This window comes from Clytia hemisphaerica, unplaced genomic scaffold (assembly GCF_902728285.1).
Source record: "Clytia hemisphaerica strain Z4C2 unplaced genomic scaffold, Clytia hemisphaerica genome assembly, whole genome shotgun sequence".
NCBI lineage: Eukaryota > Metazoa > Cnidaria > Hydrozoa > Leptothecata > Clytiidae > Clytia > Clytia hemisphaerica.
The window spans coordinates 963,666-978,816 of record NW_027104090.1 but is presented as its reverse complement, the minus strand read 5'-3'; the positions used below and the strand labels follow the sequence as shown (position 1 = coordinate 978,816).

The window sequence follows — 15,151 nt, the reverse complement described above, 5'->3', positions numbered from 1 at the left end:
GCCCGGAAAACCCAAGTTATTTTTCCCGAGTTATTTTTCCGAGTTATGGAAAACCCGAGTTATGACGTCATTTTCAGAAAATTATGACGTCACACTCAAATTTATAACTCGGTTTATTTTCCTTCCATTAAATTTTCGAGTTATTTCATGAATTTTAACTCGGTTTTTTTTCCTTCCGTTAAATTTTCGAGTTATTTAAAAAATTTTAACTGTTTTTTTTTTTCTTCCTTTAAATTTTCGAGTTATTTCCAGATTTTAACTCGGTTTTTTTTTCTTCCATTAATTTTTCGAGTTATTTCAAGATTTTTAACTCGTTTTTTTTCCTTCTTTTAAGATTTCGAGTTATTTTTCTTCCTTTAAATTTTCGAGTTATTCTTCCTTTCTTTAAATGTTTGAGTTATTTCCTTACAGTTCCTTAGAGATTTTAACTCGGTTTTTTTTTCTTCCTTTAATTCTTCGAGTTATTTCAAGATTTTTAACTCGGTTTTTTTCCCTCTTTTAAAATTTCGAGCGAATTGATGCCATTTTTGCTAAAATACCTTATTGTATATGGTGCACCACCTTTCGATTTCTCACTTCTTATTTCAAAGTTTCTTTAACAACATAAAACAACAAGGGGGTGAAATCCAATTCCAAACAATAATATCTCCAGGGGTGTCTGTTTTCGTGATTTTTATGTTTTTAGTTTAGTTGGTTAATTGGATGAATAAAAACGCAAGTGAAAAAAATAATGAAATTTTGTCTAAACGCGAAAAAGAAAATGCTTGCGGCAGTTGACGACATGAAAGAAGATCAAGAAAGATGTACACCGTGGACCAATTTAAAAGAAAACTAAAAACTATTTGTGAGCAAGTGATTTAAAGGAAGAAAAATGACTCGAAATCTTAAAAGAAGGGAAAAAAACCGAGTTAAAAATCTTGAAATAACTCGAAAAATTAATGGAAGAAAAAAAAACTGAGTTAAAATCTGGAAGTAACTTGAAAATTTAAAGGAAGAAAAAAAAACCGAGTTAAAATTCATGAAATAACTCGAAAATTTAATGGAAGGAAAAAAAACCGAGTTATAAATTCGAGTGTGACGTCATAATTTTCTGAAAATGACGTCATAACTCGGGTTTTCCGTAACTTGGAAAAATAACTCGGGAAAGATAACTCGGGTTTTCCGGGCCTCATATATTATTGAAAGTTTTTTTCTCAATGCGTAATAATAGACGTTTGAAAATTTCCCTTCTTTTTTAATCTGTGACGTAACAAATGTTATTTCTCTATTTTTTAAACAACATTTGTTAAACAAGATTTTCAATAAAAAGAGAGAGATTTCATAATTATTAAACAGAAAAGTCGATCTGCTTTTTTTCCTTCAGAAAATTTTATCTGTTCATTAGTTTTATCCAGTTTATCTATACTTGGCTGAAATACGATCTGTTCTGAGTATAGAATTAGTGCCTTGGAAAATGGAGGATCTCTGTTCTAGAAATCGTTGGCAAAAAAGAGCAGATATTTGTGAGTTATTCGGAGAAATTTGTTATTAAAAGAAAGAGGAGGGGAAACAAAAACACCTTAACTACGTCACAAATTTACTCTCCTTCGTTTATTTTCTCCATCGTAGAGTCAAAACAATAGAAATTAAAATTTGAATAACTCAGCCAAAAAAAAAGATTTTTTGTTCGTTCTTTTTGCAATCACTTTTTTTTCATCGTAGGTATCTTTTCTAAACAAATGGTAAAAATGATATCCCAAAGCTGACGTCCCCTTTAAAGAAAACAGCATAAGATGTTATCTAATTGACCTTGAAAAAGATAATCAATTAAAGTAATAATTTTAAGCATTGGATATGAAATTAAGCAGTACTGTACTAATTTTTTCCTAAATAATTATGTTTTCTTTTATTTCTAAAAAATTGTATTTACAAAACTTAACAAAAAATTTCACATTTTGCTGTATCGTGTTATTGCCAATTAAAAGTTCTTGTTCTTTACAAAACATATATATGTTTTAAGTCCTTGAGCCTTGATATACCCATTGGTCATCAGTAAGAGATCTGCCAATCAGAACCCAAGTTTTGTCAATATGATTCAACAAACATCTGGTTTAAGTTAAACATTCATTATTATTTTGAAGTATCTCAATCAATTGCCCCTAAAAAGCAAAGATGCAGAAAGCTGTATTATTATGATCCTAAACATACTGAGCCTTAAAAACAAATTCAAAATACAATTTAATATATCTTGGCAGTGCACAAGCATGGCAAATTTTTTCTAAAAATGAGGTTAAATTATAACCTTATTATAACCCAATAAGCTTAAAATAGAAAAAGATAAAAAGTTTTGAGTTGCAAGTGTGGAAAAATTTATAAATTTATATTTAAAGGAGCAAATTACCTTCTAAGAATGCCATTCCATCACATTCTGTTATCGCAGCATCTAAGTCTCTCTTTTGGACAGTTTTTCGTTTAGATGCCGCAGTTTTCTTGTAAGCTTCTTTTGCTTGGTATTGGACAAAGTACTCCTACATTATATAAGAGAAAATTGTTTTCAAGTCACATTTTGATTGTTTTTAATAAGTAATTTGAAATTATTAGCTAAGGAATCTGAATGGTCTTTGTCTAGCTAGTTTAGAATGAAACTACTAATTTATATGATAGGCAAAACGCATCAAAGAATAGGGTGTATATTCAATAAAATTTCAACAATAATTCTATCAATTGATAATGAGATGGAAGAAAAAAGAGTTGAAAAATAGTACAAACCGTGGCTTTTGATATCAGATAGACAGATTCTTGACTTGCAATATTCAAATCAGAGTCCATACGCATTAGAGCCCTGATTCTTGTTGTTGGGAACTTGTTTGGATCCCGTGGCGCACGTATAACTTGTTTTTCAGAAGATTGTTGGGGACTTGTACTGTTGTTATTCTCATTAGCAGTAGCTTCTAGTGAAATGTTCCCATCTTCAAGTGAGTTGTCAATATCCATTTCAATTAAGTAGATTCTTTTGCTTCAAAACAAAACAATGCATAAAGAAGATAAAAGTTATCTAATTATCATAATTTCTGTTATCATCTATGAATCCAGTGAAATTACTGTTCACTTTCGATATCAGGTATTTTGATGCACTGCGTTGCTGCGTTGCTGTTTTGCTTTTTCGCTCGCAATATAGGCGCGCTGATTGGATCAATATTTCCGCACCAAATTTCTCAGTATTACTTTGGGTCAGTGGTTCATCATTATTTCATGGCTCCGAATGGGGTTGGGTCCCCCAACAAATTTAGGTCCCCCTAAGTTTTAGGTCCCCCCACTTTTCAGTAAGGTTCAGGTCCCAGTTGAAATCTAAAAGTTCAGGTCCCTGCAAACAGTACTTTCAAGGTTCAGGTCCCAGCAAAGAAAAATAATTCGGCACCATATTATTTCGATTACAATGTTATAAATTTTTAAATATTTCTTAAAAGAAATCTAAAGAAAAATTATATATTTTTAAAAACATATTAGAAGGTTCTGATTGAGAAAACATATGCACCGTTTAGTTCTTAATTGCCCTCTGAAATGTGCCAAGAGGCCTAACTTTTTCCATAATAGAAGGTTATTGTCTAGATGTGGAATCAGTTACACAGTAATTAGCCCCCAGAACTTTAGTGAAGCCCTTCATGTCCCCCCACTTTTTTAGGCCCCCCCCCCTGAGTTTAAAAAATGAGACAGCTCCCACCCACTTTTAGGCCGATTTTAGATTTACACCCCCCCCCCCAAATAAGGGGGGGGGGGCGTGTCTTTTTATAATCATGTTTTGCTGCTAAGAAAACAATAATACTAAGGTTTCTTTAATCTTGTGGGTGTTTAAAATTGTACTTTATAGAAAGTTGTGTGATCTGTAACCTGTAATCTACTAGTTAAGGATAAAGGAAATATTTTTTCTCCAAACCACTATAAATGGACTCCCTAAACACATTTGAAGATTATAGTTTTCTTGGATTTTCAGAACAAAGGGACGGGGTTTTGGTATAAGTCATTTAGAATGGTTTTGTTTACGATGATTCCAAGGGTCTCATAAAAAAGATTTTCAAAAAGACCTTGTGGACAGTCGAGGATGATAGCGAAATGTCTGGAAGTTGACTTGACTTGAAAAGTACCCTCTACAATTTGCATTGTTTTTCATATATTGGAATGTAAGTACACAATATTTTTATTTATCTGTGTTCTATGATAACTTAATATCACTCTCATGAAAATCCTAAACGAAAACAGCTTTTTTTCTCCCTTCTCTTTTTTTCAGCCAACTTAAGCATGGTGTCCTCCAGGGTTTGTTCCCCCCACCAAATTCTTGATTTTATTAAATCTCCCCCCTCTTTTTTTCCCCTATGACTTTTCAGTTTTTTAGTTTCCACCCTCTTTTTTGCTTTCCCCCCAGAAAATTCTGAAAATATCATTTTCCCCCCATATACCCGTATAAATTTCTCAAATTTCAACCTGACACAAACATAAAACTTTGCTGCAAATGGAATACTAGACAAAATAGAACGAAAATTGGTTAATTTTTCAATCATGATCTAATCACATGATATCATGTGGACTGATCTTGGTTGCTGAGATAAAATTGAAGTGATTTCACACTTCCCCCACCGAATTTGCCAACTATCGATGTTTTCCCACCTCTTTTCTTTCCCCCCATTACTATTCAAATTTTCATTTTCCTCCCTTACCAATTCAAAATTGGAAAATTGGTTTCCCCCCCTTTCTTTTTTGTGCCTTCTCTTAGCTCTAAAATTTTATATACTTTATATACCTTTTATTTTTATACAATCTTATAATTTGTATGCATGGATAATGGGTCTTAGGACCTTTTAATACTTAAAATATAGATAGATAGATAGATTTCACTTGCTATCTAACCGTCTTGAATTTTGTTTGTTCTGTTGAATGCAGAAATTGTGCCTCCCGTATTTCCATTTTTTGCTTTCACACGGGCGTAAATTTTAACTGTGTAATGCGCTTACAGGCTTTTAGGAGTCAAGCGTACAATTAAGAGGATTTCTCAGACTGAAAAAACAAATTTTGGAACTTGCGTTTTCTCTAAAAAAAGTATGACCAGTGAAAAAATAACATAATCTGACAGAATTTGATTGGCTGTGTTTTCAAACTGTCATTAGGATCTGGAAAATTGAAACTCTAAGCCCTAACCATATGCTATATATTTCGCGATCAGTATATTTAATAGACCTTTTCGCCTTTCCATCGGCCATCTTGAATAGTATGCAAAAATACAGGAATGAAAAAGCCGTAGTTGGATTTAGTTGGAAAATATGCAAAACATATGCAAATTTACACAAATATTAAAAAGACAACAATGCATCTCATAAAGAAATATCATAATCATTAGAAATAAAAGATGGAATTTCTTGATCCAAAAAGAAATATTTACAGAACAACAAAAGCCTTTTAGAAAAATTAGTTCTTAAAGACATAGCATATTCCCATGTTTTTATGCCATTAAAATATTCCACGAAGACTGAGTACACACATCAAACTTTCAAAACACGCAAACTGAAAGCTGCAATTTACGACGTCACCACATTTTTCATGTGTAAGAAAATATTAAAACAAATTGCCCAAGACATTAGTTAAAGCTGCTGTAAATCAGGGGGTTCAGATCAATGTTTTGATTTGATCATTTGGCGGTTCTATTGCCAGGAGAATAATTTACCGTCAGCCGAATAAGGATTATTTTTTTACCTTCACTGGTGTTTTTTTAGCTTCAGCAAAAATTCAAATTCAATCTTTCTTCTACACGTGTTCTACAAGATTACATTTCAATAAAATCCCAATTATGCATATAAGTTTTATCAGGTTTTATATCAATAATTTCTTTAATTGCATAGTTTTTGCATATTTTCAATATGGCGGATGGAAAGGTGAAAAGGTCTATTAACTTTTTTAAATATAAAATAAGAAATCATAGCATGGATCTCCAGGCTAGTTACCCCTCCAAGCTAGCTCTAAAACTCTAAAACAGCATCTAATAACATGAAAACCAGAATATGATTATTCAATGGGAATCAAAATCTACCATTTTTAGCGCAGTCCGAGGAGACTGATCTGTGATAGATCATTTCGATGGAAGTTGTTGGAATGTTTACAAGGCTCTTGACAGAAAATTGTTTGTTTTATTGTCAATGATGACAGTGCGGTTATTAATTTTGTTAGATTTGACAAATTGATGTTTGTATAAAGTGCACTTTATAGTAGTTTTGATTCCCTGAAGAATCATATTCTGGTTTTCATGTCCAATCGACCGATTGAAATTCAATTGTCGAGCGCAATCGAATCTCAATCAAACGTCAAAATTCTGGGTAATATTTGATTGGTTCGATTGTTGTTCGACTGGTTCAATTGTTGTTCGACTGGTTAGATCGTCGAATCCTTCACGGCAGCCGACGAAACAAGATGGCAGCTTAGCTACGAAAATTTTGAGAACAATTTGAAAAACTAACTTTCCTCCAGCTTCAAAGCATCTACAACTATCTGCAACAATCTGCATAATCCTTCAACATACAATATTCAAAGAAACTGCATTAATAACTCAATAACTTGCTTCAACTGTCTTCAACCAATTTTATCATAAACTCAACCATGGCTGGAGGAGATAAAAAATCTACATCATCAAACAAAAACCTCAGATCATCAACCAAACAAACATCAAAGAACCAAGAACCGACTGAACTCATACCTGACCTCTCAACATCAATCAACTCTACACCAATGTCACCTGCAGTGGTTTTATCCAATAGTCCCAAGGAACTTAGGGCAATTATTGCTGCGCTACAAACAAAAGTAGACTACTTATCAGACAAAGTTGACATTCTTGGTAAGGAGGTTATATCTTTGAAGAAAGACTTGACCATCAATCAATCTGCCCTGGCTATCTCAAAGATAACATCGTCACACCTGAGAAATGATTTGGACCGACAGGAACAATACTCGAGAAGGAATTGTATTGTGATGGACGGTGTGGCTGCTACACAGAAAGATACGCCTGACGAGCAGACAACTAAAGCCAAGAGAATTCTAATAGAATCTTTTCCAGATGATGATGAAATCATAACTGGGTTCGACAAAGCCCATCCAATTGGGCCCATTCTAAATGGCAAACAATCATACATTATGAGGTTTGACAAACATTCGGTGGTCTCCAGAATCTATAAAAACCGCAATGATCTCAAAAAAAGAGGAATCACTGCACGTCCATCGCTAACCAAAACCCGATCTTCAACCTTACGACTGTGTCAACATTCTGCTGAAAGTATCAGCTCGATTAAATTTGTCTTTAGTGACATTGAGGGTAACCTCAAGGTCTGCTTCTCCAACAGAAACCTCAGAGGCAGAAATGTACATGCATTCGAGTCTGAGGACGACTTCAGACACCTTATCCTCAATCATGAACATGCAACTGATTTCCCTCAAGACACCGACACCAAAGAAAAATCTGTACTAAAATAACTTTTTTCAATATGGTTCTCACTTCTTCTTTGTTGCCGTAAGATTTAAACTTTATTTTTTATCTTGTTTATCCTTAACTGAACTTGTTTTAAAAGCCTTCTGTATGTACAACTGTTCAATATGCCTCAAGTCTGTTAGCAACAACTGCAACTGCATTCAATGTGATATTTGTGACCTATGGGTTCACCAAAAAAAATGCTCGGGCCTCAGTCGTGAAGAGTTCCAATCCTTTAGCGAGAATAATAATAATGACAACTGGTATTGTCCACGTTGTATCAATAATGCCCTTCCCCTCCCCCCAGAAGAAAGCATACAGCAGCCTGATGCTGGCGGCCCTAGTCTCAATGAAAACCTTAAATCTATCCTCTCTAACCTTAATGACATAGTTACTGGTATAACAACCAGTGACAATGATGAAAATTTTGATGACATACAATTCTAATCTAACACTTGCTCTTATACTACATGTGAAGAATTTAATTCGCTTCTATCTCACAAATCTGAGGGTCTCTCAGCATTTCACCTCAATATATCTTCCATCTCCAAACACTTTGACAAACTTCAAACCCTTTTATCTCAGCTCAACATTAATTTTGACTTTATAGGTATTTCTGAATCAAGAAATACAACTGATGATGAAAATCTTGCTCACCCTAAAGAGGGGGAACACGATTTCCCCTTAGAAAATTACAAAAAATTCTTCACCCCTACTGAGTCAACAGCTGGAGGAGTGTCCCTTTACATTTCTAGATCCCTTATTCCAGTTCCAAGGAAAGATCTAGATAGCATCTGCTATCTAGCTAAAAATCTTGAGTCCATCTTCGTAGAGATCCCTAGACCTGCACAAAGCAACCTTGTTGTGGGAACAATATATCGCCATCCATGTATGTCGATAGACCTTTTCAATACTAACTATATTAAACCTCTAATACACAAATTATCAAAGGAGAAAAAACAAATTCTCCTCCTTGGCGACTTTAACATTAATCTTTTGAAATGTGATGAAGAACCAGTCAACTCCTTCCTGGACATTCTAGGTTCAAACCTCCTACTTCCTCATATTCTTGTGCCGACCAGGGTTACTGATCACTCTAAAACTCTGATTGACAATATTTTTTCTGGACCTGCTACCTCCATGACAATCTCAGGAAATCTTTGCTATACAATTTCTGATCATCTGCCTCAGTTTTGTCTCTTTCCTGAACTTAATTACAACAAAATTAAGGATTTTGGTCCATATCTAAAACAAAATTGGTCCAAATTTGATAAGGACAACTTTATCAAAGACTACACTGCAATCGACTGGGATGCTCTATTTGACAGGTTTGACCTAGATCCTGACAAATGCTTTAACGTGTTCAATGATAAAATGAAAGTGCTTGTAGATCGGCATGTGCCCACTGTTAGGCTCACCAAACGTGAGATAAAATCTAAGCTCAAACCCTGGATTACACCCGGAATAATTAAATCAATGTCTAAGAGAGACTTCTACCAGCGAAAATCTCTCAAATCAAAATCCCAAACCATTGCTGACCACTTTGGCAACCTTTATGCGACCTATCGAAACCAAATTGTAAATCTCTGTAAGCAAAGCAAAACCAATTATTACACAAGATACTTTCAAAGATATTCAAAAAACATGAAAAAAGTTTGGTCCGGGGTACGTGATATCATTTCAACGAAGGACCAAAAAAATTCTAAAATCTCTATTTCAATTGATGGTCAGGTCCACTCTAGCCCTGACAAAGTTGCCAATCACTTCAATAATTTCTTTACGTCCATTGCTGATAATATCAGAGAAAAAATTCCTCCATCTTTTCAAAACTTTTCCAATTTCCTTAAACACAGAAACCAAAACTCCATATTTCTTAGGCCTACATCTTCTGATGAGGTTGCTAAGATAATTGGGTCCTTTTCTTCCTCTAAGTCATCTGGACCAAACAGTATTCCAATAAAAATCCTAAAATTACTTCAAGATAAAATCTCTAAACCTCTCTCTGTTTTAATAAATCAATCCTACACAACTGGAATTTTTCCCAATGTACTAAAAATTTCTAAAGTAATTCCAGTCTTCAAAAATAAAGGATCTCCACTAGAAGTATCAAATTATCGCCCTATTTCTCTCTTGTCCAATATCGAAAAAATATATGAGAAAATTATGTATTCTCGAGTTATTGAATTTTTCAACCAATTTAACCAAATTTATGCACGACAATTTGGCTTTCGAAAAGGTCACTCAACCTCTCACACCCTGATGAACATTCTAGAGCGAGTTCGAAATCACCTTGACTCTGGTGGGTTTGCATGTGGTGTATTTGTCGATCTACAAAAAGCTTTCGATACCGTTGATCACGAAATTCTTCTCTCAAAATTAGATCACTATGGAATCAGAGGATCTACTAAAGTCTGGTTTAGTTCATACCTGTCCAATAGATCCCAGTTTGTTTCAATTTCAGGAATAAAATCAAACTTAAAACCTATTAAACATGGTGTCCCCCAGGGCTCTGTTCTCGGACCCCTGCTTTTTCTTATATATATCAATGATCTCCATCATTGCATTAGAACTTCTGAGACCTATCATTTTGCTGATGACACACACCTCCTTAATCTTTCCCAAACCGTTTGGTCTCTCTGTGGTAGAGTAAACTCTGACCTCAGAGTTCTCGTCAGCTGGCTCAATGCAAACAAAATATCTCTCTAAATGCCAGCAAGACAGAATATATTATCTTCAGGTCGAACAGGCGTCCCCTTGACACTATTCCAAGGATTGAAATCTCAGGTCAACGCCTCACTCCAAGCAAAACCATAAAATACCTAGGTGTCCATCTGGACGAACATCTCTCTTGGAAACAACATGTTGCCGTTGTTGCCACTAAACTACGTCGAGCTAATGGAGCTATCTCCAAACTTCGTTACTACCTTCCTCTTCCAAATCTTATCAATGTATACCATGCTATCTTCTCTTCTCACATTCGCTATGCTTGTCAAACATGGGGTCTTTGTGATAATACTGTGACACATAGAATCCAGGTCCTGCAAAATACAGCAATCAGGCTTATGACTTTTCAAGAACCCAGAGCATCGGTTACCGTAACTTACTCTGAACTCAAAATCCTAAAATTCTTCGATCTTGTTGAAACTCTTAACATCATGTTTATATATCGCTATCTCAACAGATATCTGCCTTCCGATTGCCTTTCCACTTTCTCCATTTCCTTAATCCCTCATGACATTGAGACTAGAGCTAACCATATCAGCCTTCTCTTCATCAAAAACGTTAACACAACAACCTTTGGCCTTCACTCGCTTACACGGCTAGCTTCACGACAGTGGAATAACTTACAAGAGCATCACGATGACAAAAATCTCCAAATCCTTGAACCACTAGACTTAGTATCACATGTCCGAAAATTCTACCTTAATAAATACGCCCCTCAACCACCCCCTCATCAGGAACAGTAATTGCACACAGAATGCTTCTTAGATGTATATATTTTTCACTAAAAAACTAAAAATGTAAATATTTAACAAAAGTATATTTAAAAAACATACGACTAACATTAGATTTTATTTAGATTAGATTTTACAAAACTTTTATTTTATTTTAATAGTTTTCATTTCTTTATTAGGTTGCACCATTTGTAATTAGGTTTCTAAACTTGGTGTCCCTTCCTTCGGGTAAATATATGTTTTGAATTGAATTGAATTGAATTCAATTGAGATCGTCTGGTTTTATTCTTGCAGCTTCCCAACATCCAAGCTCTCAAACATCACAAGCCGAATGAAATTACTTTCGATTTCCTGTAGAAATTATGCGATGAACAATTCGGGGGTCAATGAATCGATGATCAAATGCAATCGAACGCAATCGAACAACATCAATCGAACGCAATCGAATCTGAAAAAAAAACATACATACACCCTGTGATAAGATATCACGCCCTACAATAGGTCTATTGGCAGCACAGTGACCTTGAACTATCTAGAATATTAAATCAAAAACCTTACTTTTCTTCCTAAAATCTTCAAACATCTCCACTGACAGACTGACAGAGACACACATGACACACAGAAGAAATAATGTTTTCCAACGAATTTCCCGCCAAAAATCAGTTTGATGAAGTGAATCCGATAATTCCGAAATATATCATTTGGATGGAAGTTTTCCGCCCCTCCCGCCCATCTTCCGCCTCCCTCGCCCGGATCACCGAGTTTATGGTATGGTCGTGACATACGACATCCGACACGCTAAAGCTTAGCCTACAGAAACTACGGAACCGTTGGATCAGACCTTAGGACATCCCTTGCAAATATGTTGAAGATTTTATGTCGCACTCACCTTGACCCATTGTCCGAGGAAAGGAACATTGAAGCTTTTTTGGCGTGTAGACTAGTACCCCTCGACAAGAATCCAGGAGTTAGACCGATCGGCATAGGAGAGGTTTTACGTCGGATATTTGGGAAGACATTGATACGTGTAATTAAAAAGGACATTATGAAAGCAGCAGGCTCACTCCAAGTCTGCGCTGGACAGCAAGCAGGCAGCGAAGCAGCTGTCCATGCAATAAATGAAATTTTTGCGGAGGAAGGTACAGACGCAATTTTGCTCGTGGACGCATCTAACGCTTTTAATACCCTCAAACGGGATGCATTCCTTCATAACATCAAGCTCTTGTGTCCAGCCCTATCGACTTACATCACCAATTGTTACTGTAGAAACTCTAGACTTTTCGTTACAGGAGGCTCTGAATTAGTATCATGTGAAGGAACCACGCAAGGTGATCCAATGGCTATGCCAACCTATGCCATTGGCCTTTTGCCATTATTAGACTTACTTAAGGAGGACCCAATTTCATGTGAAGTTAAGGAAGCTGCATTTGCGGACGATCTTGCAGGTGGAGGAAAGCTTGAAAACCTACTTAAATGGTGGACCGAAATCAATAGAGCTGGGCCATGCCTGGGCTACTATCCCAAAGCTAGCAAATCATGGTTGATAGTAAAAGAAGAGAAATTACAAGAAGCTAAAGACTTATTTGAAGGAACTAACATCAAAATTACTTCAGATGGTCGAAAATATCTTGGAGGTTCAATTGGAACAGATGAGTTCAAAACCGAATATCTTCAGTCAAAAGTACAGGACTGGATAGAGGAGATAAAAACTCTAGCTGAAATTGCCAAGTCACAGCCCCACTGTGCCTACAGTGCCTTTGTTGGAGGGATTATCCACAAATTCACATATCATATACGTGTTTTGAAAGATATATCCCCTGTTCTTCGACCGCTGGACCAAGCCATCGATCAATACTTAATCCCTGCCCTGACTGAAGGTCACCAATGCAGCCCAATGGAAAGGAAACTACTCAGTCTTCCGGTGAAGCTAGGAGGTCTTGGAATCCCCATACTGTCAGATATTTCGGATGTGGAGCATAGTAACTCTCTGAGAATAAGTGACTCATTGAAAACTGATATTGTTAATCAACGCAAGGAATTTAATGTAGATGGAAACGGAAATGGGATCAAGTACAAAGTTATGCGCGAAAGGGATGCCCGTCAAAAACTCAAACTAGAAGAAATACGTTCTCAGATGAATCCTGAAGAACTAAGAGCCAATGATCTTGCCCAAGTGAAAGGCGCCTCGAATTGGCTGACTGCACTACCTCTTCAAAACGAGAACTTTACGTTGACGAAAAGAGAATTTTATGATGCCATCGCAATTCGGTACCGCTGGCAACTGAAGCACTTGCCTACCCACTGTGCATGTGGAAAAGCATACACCGTAGAACATTTGCTATCATGTGCGAAGGGTGGGTTTGTCTATCAGAGACATAACGAAATTCGAGACACTCTTGCCCATTTCATCGGCGAAGTGAGAAAAGACGTTATGATCGAACCACAATTGGAGCCACTCACAGGAGAGGAGTTACCATCGGGAACAATATGTGAACCAGGAGCAAGAGCGGATATAAGCGCTATGGGGTTCTGGACTAGAGGCCAAAGAGCATTTTTCGACGTTAGGGTATTCAATGCCTACGCTCAGCGGTACTCTAGGAAGAGCCTCAAAAGCGCTTTTGAAGCAAATGAAAGGGAAAAGAAGGCGCACTACAATCACCGCATTATTGAAGTTGACCGAGGATCCTTCACACCACTGATCTTCACCACGAATGGTGGCACAGGGAGAGAAGCTGCAAACTTTATTAACGCTTTGGCTGCCCTACTCGCTGAAAAAAAAGACGATCTGTATTCTCAAACGCTCAACTGGATCAGAACGAAACTTGCATTTGCCCTAATTCGATCAACTGTGCTATGCATCAGGGGGAGTCGTGTTGTCAAGAGAAAAATTGACAGTGGTAACATTCAAATTACAGAGACCAATTGTTATGTGACAAATTGAATTTAGTTTTTACTACAGTCCTGTAATTATTTTTTTAGTATTTCATGGAAGCCAGTTTAAAACGAGGTACTGGCAAATATATTTTTGAGGAAAAAAAAAAAAAAAAAAAAAAAAAAAAGCTTAGCCTGTTAGACGAAAAACGCTTTTTTTATCGTGATTTAAAACAAAGAAAAAATTTGGTTTGTGGGAAGGCAGGTCCCCTCCTCAGCAGGAAAAGTGATTATTACACTCTCTGTGTAATTCAAATATTTCTTTAATTCAATAAGAAATTTCGTGTAACCCCCCTTCAAGATCGAATTAGACTTTAGAATTGACTTTCAAGCCCGAAGGGCTAGTAGTCCGGGAGCCAAATCCTATATCTCCTTAAATAAGCACTTTTGCTTAACCCAAGATTCTACAGGATAAACTATACATTTTTGGAATCCTGAACTATCCTAGTTTTGGAAATGGTCGGTCCCCAAAGCTAACTCCTGGTCAATTTTTTATAATGGGCCCGAGTTTAGGGGGTACTTTTTACCCTTTGTAAGGATTTGTTAAGGAAAATGCCATTCCAGGGATGATATAATTTGCTGTATCTAGTCAATCAGTTGAACAATTGCTTTCAAACTTTGCAAAAAGTTTCAAGGTAGGCTGATGATTATTTTCGGCAAAATATTTTTGTGAAAAATTATTTTTATAGGTTTGCCTGGGGAAAAAAGGGGGAAATTTGGGTATTTTAACTAAATTTTGACCCTTTTTAAGTCTGGGACCTACCCAAACAACTTTTAATGAGACACAAACTAGGTGTTATGATAGACTTTGATGCAATACATCAGAAAAATTTCAAACAGACAGTATTTAGTATTATTTCAGGGCTGCAGGGGGTAAAATTGCCCATTTTTATGGGTTTTTACCTTATTTGAGCAATTTTCACCACTAATCTTGGTTAAAACGTCATCAAAAATAGTTTTAACTTGATTTTCGTGTAATATATCCTGAAAGATTACAATGCTGACTTAAAACTAACAAAACCAGGGTGCAAATGGACAAACCAGGGGGTAAAAATGCCCATTTTAGGCGATTTTTATCGTTTTTGGACCTATTTCACCCATAAAGCGGTTTTATGGTGTACCAATTTTATTTCTGACCACTGAAACAAGGATCATTTTGTAGTAGGAGCAATGGGAAAGTTATTTGTGGTTTTCATTGTCTGTAATCAGGGCACTGTGGGCAAATTAGGGGGTAAATATACCACTTCTTGGTAGTTGTTGCCTGAATTTGGATCCCGGGGGGGGG

At 36.0% G+C, this 15,151-nt stretch overlaps 1 protein-coding gene across 1 annotated transcript; it reads right to left on the bottom strand.

The window, feature by feature from the left end:
• Positions 1-1,834: 1,834 nt before the first annotated feature.
• On the bottom strand, positions 1,835-3,002 carry LOC136812726 (DNA polymerase epsilon subunit 4-like). The gene is made up of 3 exons (XM_067069249.1): positions 2,749-3,002; positions 2,381-2,507; positions 1,835-2,138 (listed from the first exon to the last, which is right to left on the bottom strand). The coding sequence occupies exons 1-3, from the start codon at positions 2,971-2,973 to the stop codon at positions 2,125-2,127; spliced, it is 366 nt and encodes a 121-aa protein (XP_066925350.1). The 5' UTR covers positions 2,974-3,002; the 3' UTR covers positions 1,835-2,124.
• Between the last annotated feature and the right edge of the window lie 12,149 nt (positions 3,003-15,151).